The sequence below is a fragment of the Hordeum vulgare genome, chromosome 3H, assembly GCF_904849725.1.
Source record: "Hordeum vulgare subsp. vulgare chromosome 3H, MorexV3_pseudomolecules_assembly, whole genome shotgun sequence".
In the NCBI taxonomy this organism is placed as follows: domain Eukaryota; kingdom Viridiplantae; phylum Streptophyta; class Magnoliopsida; order Poales; family Poaceae; genus Hordeum; species Hordeum vulgare.
The window spans coordinates 27481508-27500439 of record NC_058520.1 but is presented as its reverse complement, the minus strand read 5'-3'; the positions used below and the strand labels follow the sequence as shown (position 1 = coordinate 27500439).

The 18932-nt window shown below is 47.0% G+C and overlaps 3 protein-coding genes across 3 annotated transcripts; all 3 read right to left on the bottom strand.

The window, feature by feature from the left end:
- Positions 1-720: 720 nt before the first annotated feature.
- LOC123442731 (serine/threonine-protein phosphatase alpha-3 isoform-like) lies at positions 721-2555 on the bottom strand. The gene has a single exon (XM_045118859.1). The coding sequence runs from the start codon at positions 2109-2111 to the stop codon at positions 1101-1103; it is 1011 nt and encodes a 336-aa protein (XP_044974794.1). The 5' UTR covers positions 2112-2555; the 3' UTR covers positions 721-1100.
- Positions 2556-2654: 99 nt separating this feature from the next.
- On the bottom strand, positions 2655-3917 carry LOC123442733 (light-regulated protein, chloroplastic). The gene is made up of 3 exons (XM_045118861.1): positions 3263-3917; positions 2995-3150; positions 2655-2884 (listed from the first exon to the last, which is right to left on the bottom strand). Exons 1-3 carry the CDS (start codon positions 3436-3438, stop codon positions 2812-2814), a joined length of 405 nt encoding a protein of 134 aa, XP_044974796.1. The 5' UTR covers positions 3439-3917; the 3' UTR covers positions 2655-2811.
- Positions 3918-4022: 105 nt separating this feature from the next.
- Positions 4023-5161, bottom strand: LOC123442734 (vacuolar protein sorting-associated protein 60.1-like). The gene is made up of 4 exons (XM_045118862.1): positions 4991-5161; positions 4700-4894; positions 4516-4599; positions 4023-4197 (listed from the first exon to the last, which is right to left on the bottom strand). The coding sequence occupies exons 1-3, from the start codon at positions 5048-5050 to the stop codon at positions 4552-4554; spliced, it is 303 nt and encodes a 100-aa protein (XP_044974797.1). The 5' UTR covers positions 5051-5161; the 3' UTR covers positions 4023-4197; positions 4516-4551.
- Positions 5162-18932: the final 13771 nt, after the last annotated feature.

Sequence of the window (18932 nt, the reverse complement as noted above, 5' to 3'; positions counted from 1 at the left end):
TTTGATCTTTGTATCATCTATCTTTATGTCTTTTGAGCTTTGTACCGTCGGTATGCATCGCGCATCCCTCCGCTTCCTTCTCCACCGCGCACCTCCCTCCCCCCTCCCACCGCACGCCACGGCGTCCTCGCAACGCCGACCCCCCCCCACCCACCCACCCACCCACCCCACGCCACGGTGTCTTCGCAGCCCTCCCCCCTCCCCCGCCGCCGCACGGCGCGACGTCGTCGCAACTCTGACCAAGGGCGACATGTGGGATCACGAGGGGACGCACAACGCGTTGGTTTTGTGTTTGCATCGATGCAAACCCGGTCCAAATTTAAGCCTGAAATGCATCGCCTTAAACGTCTTGCGGGTGCATTTTAAGTTTGGATCGGCACATTGGACCAACGTTCTTGTCCGCTTCAATCCAAATGAATATGCGTGGGTAAAATGGATCGATCCGTTGGAGTTGATTTAACACATCATGCTTTAATTTATGTATGTGCTACTCCCTCTGTTTCTAAATATGTGTGGTTAAAAAGAACTAAACTAGTTCTTTCAAACAACAAGTATTGTGATATAAAGGGCGTACTTGTTATCTCCCCTCTTGCCGCATCTCTTGTTCCGTGTATGTGCTACATGAAGTATTTGTACATGATGAGAAAGTGCTAGCTATAGTCTGCTCCAGAATACTCCGGGTTATTAACGCATAGTGTTGAGTGCCACTACAATTTGCCATTTCAGCACACAAATGTTAGCAATTCAGTATTAACTGAGGTGCATCATACACATTTCAGCTCAGAAGTCATACAACAATCACATGTCAAAATCTCACAAAAAAAAAAACTAAACAGCTGACTCTGTGAGCAGCTTGTCAGAATCAGATTCTGAAGAATCACGTGGCGAAAAGAACTGGGATGAGTCTGGTTGTTCAGGCATGGAAAAAATGATTCCCACTAAAAAGGAGCCATGGAAGAAATGCGAGGAAAATCGTGATATGGATCACCCTCGAAAACTGAAATTCACTCCTTATAAGACGAAGAAACGAGGACTGCAGATTACAGTACATGGCGACGCGTCTGAAACTAACATGAAAATATACTACTTCTATGTTTTGACTAAAGAAAAATGGGAGCCGGAGGAGGAGTGGCGGTACCAACAGGGTGGAAGACGCGGAAGGAGCAGGCGAGGTCACCGGCGACCATCATGACCGCGCCGTCGTTGCCGCACTTGCCACAGTAGTTGGGCGCGGAGAACACGGTCACAAGCTTCCCGTCGGCGAACCCTCGGTCGTAGCCGGCATCCTTCATCTCGTGCGCCCTGCACACCATGGCCAGCCCGTGCCTCTCGCAGAACTCCTCCACCACGTCGGCGCCGAAGGTGAAGGACGTGCTCCTGCGCGGGTCCCCCCACCCCCACTCGTCGCCGTCCGCGGCGGGGTCCGACCACAGCAGGTCGCACACGAGCCCGTGCTCGGGTACGTCGGCCAGCGGGCGCTCGATCTCGCGGATCTGGTCCGGGCTCTCCAGCTCCGGCGAGAGCCCGCCGTGCACGCACAAGATCTTCTTCATCTCCTTCTTCTTCTTATTCATGTCGTTACGACTACCCCGGCCGCCCGCGCAGCCGACGAGCGCGGCCAGCGGGAGGCAGGCGAAGACGGCGTTGAGCTCGTCCCAGAGCCCGACCATGCGGCGGGCGCGGGCCGCGCACTCGGAGTAGAAGCCGTACTGCTTGTTGACGCCGGCGCACTCGTGGTTGCCGCGGAGGAGGAAGAAGCCGTCGGGGCACTTGAGCTTGTAGGCGAGGAGGAGGCAGATGGTCTCGATGCTCTGATTCCCCCGGTCGACGTAGTCGCCGAGGAAGAGGTAGCGGTTGGCGGCGGAGGGGGGGCCGACCTCGCGGAAGAGGCGGAGGAGGTCGGGGTACTGGCCGTGGATGTCGCCGCAGATGTTGATGGGGGCCGAGAGCTCGAGCAGCGTCGGCTGCGAGAGGAGGAGCTCCTTGGCGGCCGCGCAGAGGTGAAGGATCTCCTCGCGCGTCAGCGGCGGGGCGGCCGACGGCGAGCTGAGGGGCGCCTCCGCGTCCAGCAGCCGCCGGATCACGTCGTCGAGGTCGAAGTCGGCCGCCATCGTCGGTCGCGCGCTAGTTGGATTGCTTGCTGCAGGTCAGGGTTGATCTGAATTGCTTCGTATCGTACGTAGGTTTTGCACTTTTCCTTGATTGATTGATTGATTTGCTTTGCTGGGCAGGATCGATGATCGATCGCCAGCATATTTGTAGGTAGAATCGATCGTGGTTGGGATCGGATACGGACTCGATCGATCGGGATTATTATCTCTTCTCTCTTTTTTTTTTCTGTAAGGAATTTTGATCTTCTTTTTTTCTAAAACAACCTTAACTGTCTCACCTCTATTTTTTTTACCGGTTTTCTATAAATAAAATTCTGTTTTCTTTTATACGATGTATATTATTCTTCATTTGATACGAGCGAATAAGTACTTGCCAAACAAGTGTTTATACCTCTCTAAAAAAACTTAGTTTGAACGGGTAAATCATATTACTAGAATATTTATGCCCCCTCAGAGCATGGACAATTATCTAGTACTCCATTAGTCTTGGTTTCTTTAAGTTCAATTGAACAGAGGGATTAAGAATTTTAGACGAACACAAACTAATCCGACGACAAAGTAATGACTCCATTTCGTTTATGTACAATACAGTACAGACGGCGTAGCAGCATGTTTTTGCTTATGCTTCCCATGATGTACATCGATCGATCCCTGCTAAGAACAAGTGTAACTTCATGGATAATACTCCTGCTACTAGCAGCTACTTGCTGGTTTGGTATGGCGCCTCGCAGAACTCACCGCCAAGATCGTCGCACGCCTCGTCCGGGAACACCCTGCATCCATCCATCCATCCATAGTTCCATATACACAGTTTCCAGTTAATGACATTGACAGGTGCTACGATACAGCTAACAAAATTGTGTACGCATCAAGGATTACGTACGTTTTTGGCTCGTCGTAGGCCAGGTACTCCCTCTCCACCTCCGGCGCCCTCGCGACGGCAGCAGCAGCAGCGCCGCCGCCGAGCTTCGTCTCCGGGTACATCTGCGCGTCGCACGCCTCGCCGCCGACCAGGTCGCAGGCCTCCATGGGGAACACCCTGCGCCCCGCATTGGCCGGACGATATGGCAACCACCAGATGACATAGATGATGATCGGCTCGGCTCAAGCTCAACCAGTGACTGACCAAGGAGGAGGGAGAGAAAACGTACGAGACATTGGAGCTGTAGTCCGCCTCCGGCGCCGCCGCGGCCGACGCACGGACGCCACCGCCACCCACAATCCTTCTGCCGCCGGCAACGGTGGCGCTGCTGCTCCTCCTCGCCGCCGGCCTGCACCTTAGGGCGACGGGCAGCACGGCCGACAAAGCAACGGCGGCCTGCATCATCTTCTGGTGTTAATCTGATCCTGTCTATCAAGAAATCTGAATACGAGGTTGTGGTGCTCCCTTGCTTTGCTGTAGTTAGCTCTGACGATCAGGCTCGGCAGTGCCTGCTTATATACTGCGTTGAGTGCGTCCTGTCTGGATAACAGTGGGGCCATGTGCTCTCCTCCCATTGGCTGTCCACCTCAATGAGTGAGTCCTCCCACGGGACCAAAATTTTGTACCATTGCAAAGATATTTCTGCCACCCCAGGACTCATACTTATCTTGCCTCCATTATTTGTTACAAATAGGGGGAAAATGTGCACAGGATAAGTAAAAGAGATGTCTCCTTCTGACCTACAGTATGTTTCTATCTCCAGTTTTTCAGCAACTTGTATTCTCTCTATTGTAACCTACGTACTGGTGTATGATGATGTGCACTGACAGCTAACTGTGATGAGAGTAGTTCGCTACCGTAAAACGGAACGGCCATCAGGAAAGAACAAATGCTATGCACGGGGATTCAGACCGTCGCAAATTCATAATCCCCGTGTGACCGCGATGGAGCACAACAGAGCAGGATACTAGCTACGTTGCACGCACAGATTAACCGTAAGAAGGTGCCACCGATATAAACATCTCACACGGATCGCTCAAGTCACAAACACAAAGACTCCTCACATCACAGTAACAGTTGAGAACAACGGCACATAAAAATTACTTGCAGGTTCTAACTAGGGAGCGATGCTCGAGGTGTCGGTGGCAGTCCGAGCTCATCCTCCTGCATCACATAATGAAATAGATGGTTCGTGGTCAGATAATGTGTTCATGGGGAAATTAACAGTGGTTGTTGGTGTGCTCTGCTTAGAGTTTCCATTTCACACTACATATTTTCACTGAGAATTTGCAGGTGAATTGTTACAGCTATGGTAGCACGCTTTAGAGCCTTTGACGCTAACTTTTAGAGGGGATGCATCCTACGAATCCCCCACGGCACTGAAATGCTCAAACTGCAGCAAAACAAAACCTGACAGGCCATAGACGGCAGTACGAATTCGGCAGCAGCGACAGCAAAGCTAAAAATGGGGAGGAGCAAAACCTAGAATGATGCCCTCGATCTTGACGGTGTTCTTCATCACCCCCTTGAGCTCATCTCCTTGTTGGCGGCCTTCATCGCGCTCATCTGAACAGACAAGAAAAATCAGCAACCGGACTGCAGATGAGCTGAACTGAACTGAACTACAGCAATCAGTGTACACGAGGAGGCCAAGGGCGGGTCGTACGGCCTGCTTCGCGTCCTTGAGCATGTTGCGCTGCTCCTCGTACAAGCGCCTGTGCTTGAGGAGCCTGAGGGCGCGGGCCTTGATGGCCTCCTGCGAGGGGCCCGGGCGGGCCTTGCGGATCTGCTCCTTGTACCGCTCCAGCTCCTCGTCCATCGCCTTGATCTTCTCGTCCACGCTCTCCCCCCGCTTGTTTATCTGCGCCGGTCAGATCGGAGCGGCGTTGGGTTTCGGGCGTGGGAATGGGGAGACGAATCGGGGGAGGAGGGAGGGAGGGAGGGAGGGGAGGCTGACTTGGCTGGTGGCGTCCTGGATGGCGTCCTTGCTCTTCTTGGCGCCGAAGATCTTCTTCATCTCCGGCTCCGGTGGGCGGCGGCTGCGGCGGCGATTTCTCGGCTGGAGTGGAGGGAGGGACCTGGTGTGCAGAGACAGTGAGTGCGGCGTCTCTCTTTGTGTGTTTCGAAATTCAGAGGGGGGGTTTTTTGGAAGATTTATTTAATGGGCCTACAAGTTAAGAAGTTGGCAACTCAAGCGGGCCTGCCAGCCTAAAATGGATGGAGCACGAGAGTAATTATTTGCACAAACTAAGATATACGAATATGTTTCTCAAAAAAAAAAAACTAAGATACACGAATAGTGAAATAACTAGCATAATAATTTTCATTATTTTTCAAGAGGATTGAGAGGTTAATTCTTATGTGAGCAATTGTGACTTGTTTTGTAATCCATTGGACCAATTCTGAATTTCTCATGGGATGTTCTATATTGGTTCCATCAACTTTATTTGTTACTCCCTCCGTTCCTAAATATAAACCGTTTTCCAAATTTAATACGAATTACATATAAAATAAAATAAATGAATCTACATCCTAAAATAGATCTATATACATTTATATGTAGTTTATATTATAGAATCTTTAAAAGATTATATTTAGAAACGAAGGGAGTATGATAGTACCGATGACATAATATACACTAGTATACTCTTCTCTCTTAGATTTCAATATTATAAATCATTTTTCTTGTGGAAAATGTCGGTTTTGAACAATGGACTATGGTGTGTTTGGTCGAAGATGATTTTTGAACTGTGAAATTGCTCATGTTATGTATGAAAGATTTTTTTTCTTGAAACCGGCATAAATTTAACCCATGACCCGTTTTGGATTGGGGTTTGAGCTTCATGATTTTCACAAAATATTTCAGAAAAAAGTCTTAGATGTAGAGAGTGTTTTTAGATTACGACTCGCAAAAAAGTAAAAAGTACTGACAAGAAATAAACATACTATTTCAGGCCCTCACAAACAATTGCTACTTTTTCTTATTGTGCGAAACACAAATTTTCATAGTTTTATTGTATGGTTTTTCATATGTATCTAATCCATTGAGTTCCCTACGTTCATATATTTCAGATATTTCTGAAACTTTCAAGCTTTAAATTACACCAAATAATAATATACTTTTTAGCATGGTGTTATTTTCCAATATTTATAGTTATTTGAAACAAAACACCCAAAAAAAACTAATCAAGATACGAGATCGTGGTGCTCGCTTGATGTGTTGTATTTAGCTCTGATAATCAGGCTAGGGCACTGATCTGCGTCGGTGCGCCGGTCGATACTTCCGACCGGTCGCGCATGAGCCGTGAGATCGAACTCTATTGACTATCAGATCGAGCCATGCAGCGAAAATCGTTGATGGTAGCAAAAACAAGCAGCTATGTAGCAAATATCAGTCACGGATGGAGCAAAAATCTTGTTGCAACGAAATGATCGTCGTCCTCGTCGCGATGTCGCAACACCGTCTTGATGGATGTAGCAAAAAAGTTCGCCGGTAATAACAAAATGCAACTACGGTTGCAGCAAAAAATCATCACAGACTTCGCTAGGTCGTAGGTCCACCTTGATGAATGTAGCAAAATGTTAGCCGGTAGTAGCAAAATGCAACTACGGTTGCAGCTTTCCTATCTATGGTTGAAGCTTTTTTCAACAACGTTTGAAGCTTTTTTTAGATGACGGTTGCAACACTTGTATACGCGCGAGCCTGGCCATGGCAGCAGGCAACAAGGACGAGAGGCGGAGGCTGGAACCGGCGGATCTGGCGGCCGACGGAGGCTGGCACCGGCGATGCGGGTGGTTGACGTGGGCAGGCATCGACGATGCGGGCGGCAGCAGCGTAGCGCACCGGCTGTAAACGTTTCCATCAGGCTAAGCAATGCATGGTTAAAGCATCTACAACCAGACCCCATATATCTTCCTCAAACGCTTGAAATGTTTTTCCGATGAGTGTTCGGTCAAAAAGAGTTGACCTAACCGGACCCCCTCTCCTCCACTTTCTTCTTAAACGTTCGGACTGACCGACACCTCTCATATCCATCTCAAATCTAGGAACCATATGAGGGTTCGCGGATGCGCCCGGGTATGCCCCGTCAGTCCGCCACGTACAACGCGACCCCACCTGGACCACCTTTCTCTTTCTTTATTCATTTTTTCTTTCTCTCTCTTCTTATCCACCAATCACATGCAAGTGATCGGGCATCTAAGGAAAATTGAGAAGTGTGGATGTGCGTATGAAAAAATAGGGGCTCAAGACGAACACGACTGGTCATTGGCCGGACGCGTCCCTGAGCGTCATACTTGCTAAGAGCATCTACAGATCGACCACTCAAACCCTCCTCAAACGCCTGGGCACGCCCCTCGATCATTACCCGGTCACAAAAACTCGACCCAAACGGGCCTCTCAAACTGGCCTCAAACGCCCGGGCTGACTAGCACCTCCATTTCCCGACCAAATATGGCGCGGATATGGGGGAGCCCAGGCATGTCGGGCACGCCCGCCACGTCGGACCCGACAAGCCGACCCTACTGTAAATTGCACCAAATCCCCCAAACGCTTCCTCTCCTCCCGCCGCCCGCCAACATTTCCCGCACCCGACCCCTCACCGTCTGGCACCCTTACTCTCCATCCTCACCACTTGTCCTGATCCGCCGTGATGTCTTCTACCCCGTCCCCGGCTGCCACGACAGAGACGCAGTCCGCCTCGTCCGTCGGTGCCCCTTCCTCTGCTTCGTCCGGCAACCCGAAGAACATTGCCCGTAAGCTGTGGCGATCAAATGGGAACTCCAAAAGGCCAAGACATTTGGAGACATTGGGCTCCAGAAGGAGAGGTTGAAACTCTTACAACACGCGGAGGATGCAAAAATCATGCTCGCGATGAATCCACTTTGGATGAATATGCCAAAAAATGACTTGTGGACAGGAAGAAGGAGATCAACGTCCATAGAGCGTTGGAGGCGGCTAGAGCGGCTACGTCTGCGGCAGCGGAGCAGGTGGCTAGGATGCAGGCGGTGGAGGCAGCCCGGATGCTGGCGGCGATCGTTGGCACGATGCAGGCGGAGATGGATGCATAGGTGGAGCAGGACACATGGACGAACTCGTCCGGCCAGTGACCCGACAACAGTTGTCGGTCGGACTTTGATTTCATTTTGGCATGTCCGTTTGATTGAACTATAATATCATTTGCTTTTATTTAAAACTGTTAAATTCAGACAATCTGTATCGGATGATCAACGTGCATGATTTTGTATGAATTTTAAAGTCCGGATATAAGATATGTGGATGCACCGAACAAAATATGAGGGGTCGCCCCGATGCGTCCGCAGGCGTATAAGGAGTTATTTACGCAAAATCACCACACTTGAGGCTAGGGTAACAGATCAGTACCACATTTTAGCCAGTTCATAGAGGTCCACCGGTTCTGCGCCTAATGAGTAACACGGAGCACTGAAGGGCAGATTTGACCGCGAAAACAGCCAAACCAACAGGTGGGACCGACCTGTCGGGTCGACGTGGCGCGGGTTGACGGGCGCCGTTAGACGGGGGGAGATGGTTGTTTTCCTCGTCGTGTCTTAGGTCAGCCTCTCGCCATTTCATCCACACTCCCAATTCAGTTTCCTCCCACGCGAGTCATGGCGACCAGCTCCGACGGCGGCGATGGCGGCGACAGCGACGGTGCCCGTTCTTTCGGTGGCTGACGCCCGCAGTGCGACCCCATTGGCAAGTTGAGCTCAACCCTGGCGCCCAACCCCGATGGGCTCTCCGCCTACTTGGATTCAGACTCGTCGGCGGGGAAAAAAGGTGTCCTGCCACCGCCGTCCCCGTATGCGGGAGGCAGATAAGGGTGCTACAGAGAAGGCAAAGAAGGCTACAGAGGAGGCAGACAAGGGTGCTACACAGGAGGAAGTATCCCCCTTCGCTCCAACTCCACCCAGGTAATCTCATTGCCATTGCCAAAAACTTAGGGTTAGAAATGTTGCAACTTAGCGTTAGAAATCATTGTGGGTTAGTTCTAGCTGCACTGTACTGAAAATGCAATTATTATGTAGGCCTGGGGAGCCATGGTCATTATATTTTCGTTTCCTTCTAAAGATGCTGCAAAAAAGTACTACCTTGTGAAGATGTAAGAGAGAGACATCAATTATGGCAGTTTGCTTAATGTGATGGTCAGAAATGGATATGGAAGTGATGACAGTATTTGCTACTTGAGGAAGGAAGGCATAGGGATTCAAGGCATTTCTGTCATCAGAAACAACATAGAAGTAGATGAGATGATTAATCAATTTAGAAGGAGTCAGACATTGCCTTTGTATGTTAAAGAGGGGAAGTTAAATATTAAGCAATCCCCAGTTCACAAAAATGCAGAAGATGAAGGAGAGCAACCAGATGAAACAATTGTAGATTTAAGAGTGGACCCACATATTGTATTTGTTCTTAGTGAGTCAGGTGTTGTGCACAAAACAACAAATGATTTTGTTGATACACAAGAGAGTGTGAACTATAAGCCAATAAAAGCAGTTCCTCCACCATGTGTGTTACTTCTGGGGACACAGAATGACCCAACTGAGCGAGAGATGGCAGATGCAGAGCAGGAAAATAATCCATTGTAGTAGGTTAACACTCAAGTTAGTGTTAATTATGAAGATTTCCAGTTTGATACAGATGAAGAGGAGGATGCAGCAAATGAGGACACATTTGATGATGAAGATGAACAGGAGGATGCAACAAATGAGGACACATCTGATGATGAAGATGATGACTTAGTTTTTGATGAAGATTTTGTAGTTCATGTGGAGCTAGAAGAACAAGAAGAATCAGAGTCTGGCATTAAGAGGAAGAGAGTTGAATACATTTGTAGTACACATTGTGAAGGGGACACAGACCCTGAAGATTTATATGACACACACCTCGAGGAAGGTGGTGATGAGTGTCAAGAGATTGTAGTTCCTCAGTCAGTTGAAAAGAAGGTAAAAAGGCATGGGCCTACAAGTAGGTCCCACTCTAGTGGTGCTAGAAGCATGAATAAGGACTGGTATCCATCTTCAGAAGAGGATGATACATGCTTTGAAGCTGATGATGATAGAAATGAATCAATGTCATTTGTAATCCCCTCTGGTACAAGGAGCACAGCTAAGAAAAGACCACCAAGGGTCTGGTATGATGAAGACAGGCTACATCCAAAGCAGCAATTCCAGCTTATGCTTTGTTTCAAAGATGTTTACCAATTTAGAGAGGTTCTTGTGAATTTGAATGTCAAACAACTTAGAAGATACAAATATCACACGAACTGTAGTGATAGGATTATAATGTGTTGTGATGGAGAGGGTTGTCAGTTCCACATGGTTGCAGCAAAGATCAGTAATGAGCCCACTTTCTGCATTAAGAAGATGATATTGGAGCACACATGTCCCACCCAATCTGAGACGACAAGGATTAGCTCAACATGGCTTGGCACCAAAATGCTTGAAACTATCAGATGAGACCCCAACAGTACTATACCTGCCATAATTGACAAGGCAAAGAGGCAGTTTGGTCTTGAGGCCCCCAAGATGATGGCATGGAGAGCAAAGAGGAAAGCAAAGAATATTGTGCTTGGAGATCACAAGAGGCAATACAAGAGGCTGAGATATTATTTGGAGACTGTGAAAGCTACAAATCCTGGATCAAGATGCATTGTCACAACTGTGAGTGGAAAAACAAGAGAAAATCCAACTGCAGGACCAAGGTTTCATGGTCTTTTTTCTGTGCGAATGCATGTGTTGAGAGATTTTTGAATGGATGTAGGCCATTCATAGGCCTAGATGGTTGTTTCATTAATTTGACTAGTGGGGCACAAACACTAGCTACTACTCGAAGGGATGCAAACAACAATATGTACCCCATAGCATTTGGAGTGGTTGGAGTTGAAGACACACCAAATTGGTCCTGGTTTTTGACTCAGTTGAAGTATGCCCTGGGAGGGACTGAAGAGGGAAAATTTGGGAAGTACACATTCATGTCTGATAGACAGAAGGATCTACTTAATGGAGTCACAACTGTCTTTCCAAGCTGCCCTCATAGGTACTACTTGAGGCACATTTATGCCAACTTTCAGAGAGCAGGATTAAGAGGAGAGGACTTGAAGAAATGCATGGATGCAGCTGCATATGCTTGCACTGAACATGACTTTCAGTTGGCAATGGAGAGCATGAAGGTTGAGTGCAAGGCTACTTGGGAGTGGATGTCAAGGATTCCTCCTCAAGCTTGGTCAAGACATGCAATGGATACTAACTGCAAAACTAGTCTGGTGGTCAATAATTTAAGTGAAGTTTTTAGTAATTACATACTTGATGTGAGGAACAAGCCAATTGTAACTATGATCAATGGGATCAAAGACAAATTTATGGTGAGGTATCAACAAAAGAGAGAGGGTGGACAAGTTGCAAGATGGGAAATTGGATCGACCTATGCTGAGAAGTTATAGATGAACAAGAAATATGCAAGAGACTGCAAATCATTGATAACTGGACCGGGCCCTTCCCATGTATCTAGTGGGGACAAGACATATTCTATTGACACAAACCTAAAAACATGTGGTTGTAGGAAATGGGACATCACTAGAATTCCTTGCAACCATGGTTGTTCTGCCATCTATAGGTCTAAACAGCTACCACAAGACCACGTAAATGTTTTCTTCAAAAAGGTTATGTACTTGGAGTCCTACAAGCCTATAGTTTACCCAGTTCTTGGTCCAGATTGTTGGGTGAAAACTGCAACTCCTGACATTAAACCACCTCAATTCAAAGAAGACAAGAAGGGACCAGCAGAAGAGAAAAGGAAGAAAGGAAGGTTTGAGCCTCCTCAAGCAAAGCAGACATCAAGGATGGCTACTATAACTTGTAGTAACTGCAAGTTGCAGGGCCACAAATACACAAGTTGTGGAAAGCCATTGAGGCCTAATCTGCAAATTAGGAAGAACAACACATGGTATGTTCTTTATAACTTCCTTCTCTGTCTCATCATACATTAAGCCTCACAGAAATTTGTCCCACAATAATAATTGCCGGAAAACAGAACAGCCCCTGCATGGCAGCAAGGTGGTAGATCAACATGTGTTGCTGCTTCAAGGGGTTCATCTGTTGCTACTTCAAGGGGTACATCTGTTGCTGCTTCAAGGGGTTCATCTGCTGCTGCTTCAAGGGGTTCATCTTCTGGTGCATCTAGTGCTGGTGCAAGGAGAGGTGCAAAAAGAGGTGCAAGAAGCTTCAATCCTCCAAGAAGTGGTGCAGAAGATTCAAGCAGCCGGCCAACAGGAAATAGACCAAAGAGGAGAAGATACGTGAGATCAAGGATGGAGGGGTACTTTTATGCCAGTGGGAACTACTGAGTTCATATTTGACCATGTATCCAAGTGCATCTGCACTTTATGATATTGAACTTATGTACTCCTATGGTGAACCTATGGATCTTCTCCTTATGATCTTGAAACGATGTTGAACCTATGGATATTCTCCTTATGATCTTGAAATTATGTTGAACCTATGGATCTTCTCCATATAATTACTGATACATATAAATTACTAATACATATAAAATACTGATACAATTCTAGTCTTGCAAATAAACTGGATAATTCAGTACAAATTCAACCATTACATCCACTACAATGGTGCACTTCTGATTACATACTTATAATTCATCACAGATCTCCTTCAACTTCTTAATCTTGTCCTCATAGCCATGCTTCTGTTTCATCAAATAAGAAATGATGTACTCCAGCTTTTTCTTCTCTTGCTTCACTTGGTCTCTCTCTAGCACAAGATGGTCCCTCTCCTTCTCTGTCTTTTGTCACGCCCAAGATGCGACCCTATCCTCAATTTGACACGAGGGCCTCGTCAGGGATAGAAGCATATCTCGTCGTGTCGCAAGAATGGATATCGTTACAAGTACATGTACTGAAAAGAAGAGATATATAGAGTTGGCTTACACTCGCCACAAGCTACATCAGAGTCACATCAGTACATTACATATTCATCAAGAGTAAGAGCAGGGTCCGACTACGGACGAAAACAAACGACAAAAGAAGAACGACGTCCATCCTTGCTATCCCAGGCTGCCGGCCTGAAACCCATCCTAGATCGATGAAGAAGAAGAAGAAGCAACTCCAAATGTACAATCAATGCGCTCGCATCAAGTAACCTTTACATGTACCTGCAACTGGTGTTGTAGTAATCTGTGAGCCACAGGGGACTCAGCAATCTCATTTCCAAAGGTATCAAGACTAGGAAAGCTTAATGGGAGAGGTATGGTTAAGTGATGAGGTTGCAGCAGCGGCTAAGCATATATTTGGTGGCTAACTTACGAGTACAAGAAATAAGAGGGGGAAGTTCTACGCATAACGGACGTGAACTACTGATGATCAAATGAATGATCCTGAACACCTACCTACGTCAGACATAACCCCACCGTGTCCTCGATCGGAGAAGGAACTCACGAAAGAGACAGTCACGGTTACGCACACAGTTGGCATATTTTAATTAAGTTAACTTCAAGTTATCTAGAACCAGTGTTAAACAAAGTTTCCACGTTGCCACATAACCGCGGGCACGGCTTTCCGAAAGATTTAACCCTGCAGGGGTGCTCCAACTAGTCCATCACAAATTACCACAAGCCGCATAGAAATCCTCAATCACGAAGCTCGCGATCTCGTCGGATTCCCTAGTGGAAAACCTCAACTCTCAGATTACCCAAAGCATCACCGGAATCCCGATGCACAGGATATTTCGTCAAAGGTAAAACTAATCCAGCAAGGCTGCCTGACGTGTCGACGATCCCGATAGGAGTCGCGTAACTCGTTCTCAGGACACGGCGGATGGGTCACACTAGGAGAACCAAACCTCGGGTTGCCCCGCGGTGGCCCCGTAGTCTGCCAATTTGGACCAACACTCATGAGGAGCACTAGCCCGGGGGTTGATTAAATTAGTCCGCGGGTGCCGGCGGGTCCCTATGCATTATTATTAGGTTATTAGGCAAATGTAGTACCAAAGTTGGGCCTTGCCAGACCAGTCTTAATCTAAAACAAATTATCAAGGGGGTCCCCATAACAACCCCGATCGTGTTAGGAGCGCTCATTTATGGAACATAACACCGGTAGCCGGGAACTAAGGGGGCAAAGGTGGAACAAAACACCAGGCTAGAAAGGCCGAGCCTTCCACCTTTTACCAAGTATATAGGTCCATTAAATTAAATAGCATTAATATGGTGATATAACAAGGAACCCACGCTTTCGCATGGAAGCAACTGCACCTGCAACTAGCAACGCTAACACAGGGTTAAGCAAGCGGTAACATAGCCAATCAGTGGTTTGCTAGGTCGAACAGGTTGAAGGTTAACATGGCATTGTTGTGAGGCTGATATTTAACATGTGGTAGGCAAGGAGACATAATCGATAGAAACGGTAAAACTAGCATGGCAATGATAGTAATGGTATCTGGGGAAATGATCATCTTGCCTGAGATCCCGCTTGGAAGAAGAATGCCTCCGTGAAGCAGACGAACTGACGTAGTCGAACGGGTCCTCACAATCCGACACGCTTGCGGAACTCTATCGAGACGAAGCAAACCGTGGGACGAAAGAGGGCAAGAAGCACTACTACAAACAACTAACAACAACTAGATTGGCAGCAAGGATCACTAGAGAAAGAAGTCACAAAATGGCATCCCACACACCATTTCAGACTTAGTGAAAATTACACCTCAAGAAAGTGCAGTTTTCGATCTGAAACTATATTGACAGCAGCAAAACCTATAGCTACAGGACTCCAAATGTCATGAAAATTTACAGCATGCTAGAGAAACACAAGGGGTACATCTAACTCCATTGGACCAACCTCAAAAGAGCTACAGATCACAAGATGCAAGCAAGACAAGACAACAACAAAATATAACAGACTCCAGACTTAGAAATATTTCAGCTCCTCTAAATCAGCACTATTTCTAGCAACTTGAGGGCAATCAAAACACACCTAAACATGCATTTCTATTGCAACTAAAAACACCAGAGGCTAGTCTAAACACCCAAGAACAATTCCCTAGTTGACAACTCCTTCAAACGAAGCACGGATTAAATCCTACGAAAAAGACAAGAGGGCAACATAGCAAAATATCTCGCGAACTAACTTACTCAAAAGCTAAAACTAATTGCACAGAAAAATCCATGGGATTTTTCTATCCCGAAAACATATAAAATATGTGGGGTTGCAACACAAAATAAAGCCACACATAAATGCGGGAAAATAACCTATATACGGGAAAATAAACTAGAGGCAATTCCCTACACGCAAAAATACCAACGGCTATTCTAAAATACATGCAAAAATGATTCCTAAAACATGTACATTTCTACTACGGCATACGAGCAACCCGGTCTTGCGCGAAAAATGAATACGAGCATTATTCTAATGGGACAGCACGTTACTCTAGACAAACAGTGGGTCAAACCTCATCAAACATTTATGCAAGTTGCAAAAACGGATACTACGCGAAATTCTACACCAAAACCATATACTACACGTTCCGATCCGACTAACGGAATAAAAGTTACGATCGTTTTAATATATCTATATTTCCTGAAATTATAATACCGAAAATCCTAAAATAAATAAATACTACCAGGCCTAATATTCTACCAGACCGAAAAATGCTGGGCGCAATATAGCTAACACGCGCGCAGGGCGCTGGTCAAAGAGTGCTCACCTTCGGGCCTGCGTGGAGATGGGCCGGCTTGGAGGGAGCTGGGCCGAAGGCTTCGGGGGGGAGCCAGGCCGACTAGGCCTTGCCTTGGGGGCGAAGGCGCGGCCAGGTGGGCTGCATTGCGCTGGGGAGGAGGCCCAGTGGGGCAGTGCGGCCTGGAGCGGGGGCTCCCTGTCGTGCACCTTGGGCACGAGGCGCCAGCAGCCATGGAGGCGGCGGCCGGTGGCGAGGGCGGCCGGCCAGGGCGCGGAGGGGACCGGGAGGGGGCAGATCCGAGTGGATCCGGGGCCTCCGGTCCCATTCTGGCCGGTGGGAGCACGAACCGATGGCCGGTGGAAGAGATCGCGGCCGAGCTCCCATGGCGGTTCCTGCGGGACACACTCACACAAGAAGGGGAGCCGATCACGGAGAGAAAAGAGAGGAGACTAGAGAGAGGAGCGGGGTGAGGCTCGCCGACGACGGGGCCGGACAGGGTCGCGGGGCAGCTCGTTCGTCGGGCAGGAGGGCGCACGAGCACGGGCACAAGAGGCACTGCCATGGACGAGAGGATCTGCGGGCATGGGAAATCCCTTGTGGTCGCCCGGACATTGTCCACTTGGGTGGACATTGTCCGGTAGGTGAGATTTTGGGCAAATCTGAGCCATTAGATGTTAATCCAATGGCCACATTTGTTCAGAGGGTTTGGGCTGCGGGATTTAGAAGGGTGAGGGCTAGCTGGTGGAGTTTTTGAGGGGGGTGGCTGCAAAAATGGCTAGGGGAAACCCTAGTGAAGTGAGAGGGGTCTCTCTAGGGAGGGTTACTTATATAGGGTTGGTCTGTGGTGGGGTGGACCTCGTCCGTCCGATCGCGATCCGATGACCACAAACTGAGGAAGTGGCTAGGTGGAACTAGTGGGCTGTGTGGAGCGGTTATCCGGAGACGAGAGGGAAAACGGGCAGCGCGGCAACGAATTTTGAAGCACCGACAGACGTCCGCCGGTAGACCGAATACGGTGCCGCTACGGTCGACCGTTCGGGTACCGGACGAACTCCGATCGCGACAAAATTCGACAGGCGGTCTAGCGATAACTAATTACGACCGCATGCCAAGTTTCACCCCGATCAAAGAAAGTTTTCAACACACTTTTAAAACAGGGTTTTGACGATGCCGCGGGCGCGTGCGTGTGCGGTCGGGCTCAGAACGGACAACGACGAGAACCGGCAACTAACAATGGATGCAACGTTTGAAAACTGGCGGCAACGGAGATGCCGATGCAATGCAGATGATGCGCATGATGCGATGAAGATGCGACAAAAGAAAATAGACACACAACGAAAACAGAAAGAAGGGGGAATCTTCTGGAACGTCGGCATCGGGCTGTCACAACTCTCCTACACTACAAGAGGATCTCGCCCCGAGATCCAAGAATGAAAGGGGGAGAGGATGAGAAAGAACAGGAGGTAAGAACTTAGTCGCTTCTTTGACAAACGAGTGAAACCAACGATCCTTGAAGGTTGCAAAGAGATGAAGAATTATATGGGAAAGAAGCAAGAATTCACGGAAAATTTCGGCAGCACTTCGGTAGGAAAATGGGACAAAAAATTCGATAAGATGGAAGAAATCGACAATATTCACAACCAACAACTAAATACAACAAGGGAACACCATGATCTTGATAGAACAACATAATAGACACAAAAGATCAACATCACAATGCCTCCGGAACAATAGAATAGGAACTAGCTCATACGGAAGAAGAGAATGACAACTACTAACTCCAATGAACTTGGCAAGCATCCTTGCAAGAAGAATTGAACAAAATTGTTGGAAAACAACAACGAAAGGAACAAGATAGTAATGGGCTTAAGGAAATCATCTCACATTTATAAGGTGACAACCAACCACTAAAAGAAACAAGGATTGATTGGGAGAAACAAGATATGAACAATTCTTACACCAAGAGGGTACATTGAGAACTTGGATTAATGACAAGCACCATGATAACAACATTCCATAGGAAAAGATTTAGGTGAAATCCAAACGAAGATAGCTCAATGAAGAAATCATGGGTTGAAAATATCCCATGAACATAGAATTGGTGGGTTTAATAATCTCATTCTTGAAAGGAAAACTCTTCGAGGCTCCTACACTAACAAGAAGGCTATAAAACCACCTCAAAGGATAAAGGAAGAACAATGCACTGAAATGCAAGGGAAAGAATGCTTGAGGTACTCCAACAGGAATCTTGAAGAACACTTCAGAATGAATTGAAATTTTGATGAATCACCATGAAGGATCTCCGTATACAAAAGAATGATGCCACAAATATGAAGGTAGAAAAGAATAAGATTATGACCTTGCGAAGATTTAGATGAAGCCTCACAAAGAGATACTTGAGAAAACTTAGAACTCCGGAAAAGAAAGATAAGCACCTGAGAAAAGAATCGATATCATGAGCCACTCCGGAAGAAGAATTGAAATCCCTTGAAAGAAGGAAGAACAAGAATAAGAATTATGTTATGCTTATCCTTCATCAAGTTAAATTGATGACAAGCAACGGATTTAGCATATGACTTATTCTTCTTGAAATGATCTTGAGGAGACAGAGAGATAAGCACCACTTGAAGCATAATTGAAGGAAGCACCGGTGAGAATTCACAACTGAATGGCAATTCCAAGAATGCATGGAAACACATGAGAATGAAGAGATCATGATCCACCTAACAGAAAACTTGAATAAGGCACCGGAATAATCGAGAGACGAACGAAGAGACAACAATGAAGAAGAATTGAGGATGAAAGCTGAAAGCTGAGAACGAAGAATCTTCTGAAATGATGGCCTTCGGAGGATCGAGAATGAAAACAACTCAGAAATGCACGGGATAGAAAGAAAGGGATACTCATGATTGACAACAATTAAGATGATGGCATAAAGCTGAAATGACGAATATCCAAGAGAATGAACCAAGATTCGAGAGAAACACTTCTTTGGTCTGAAAGAAGAGAATGATGAAAAGAACACCACCAAGAATTAACTGAGATACTACGGAATAAAGAATAATGAAAGGTTGAGCCAAATATGAGAATTAATTCCAAAAGGTCTTGGAGAAGGGATATGACTGATGAAATTCATACTTACATCATAGTTGGAAAGAATTAAAGATCTCCGGGAAAGATTACAAAAGCCAGATAAG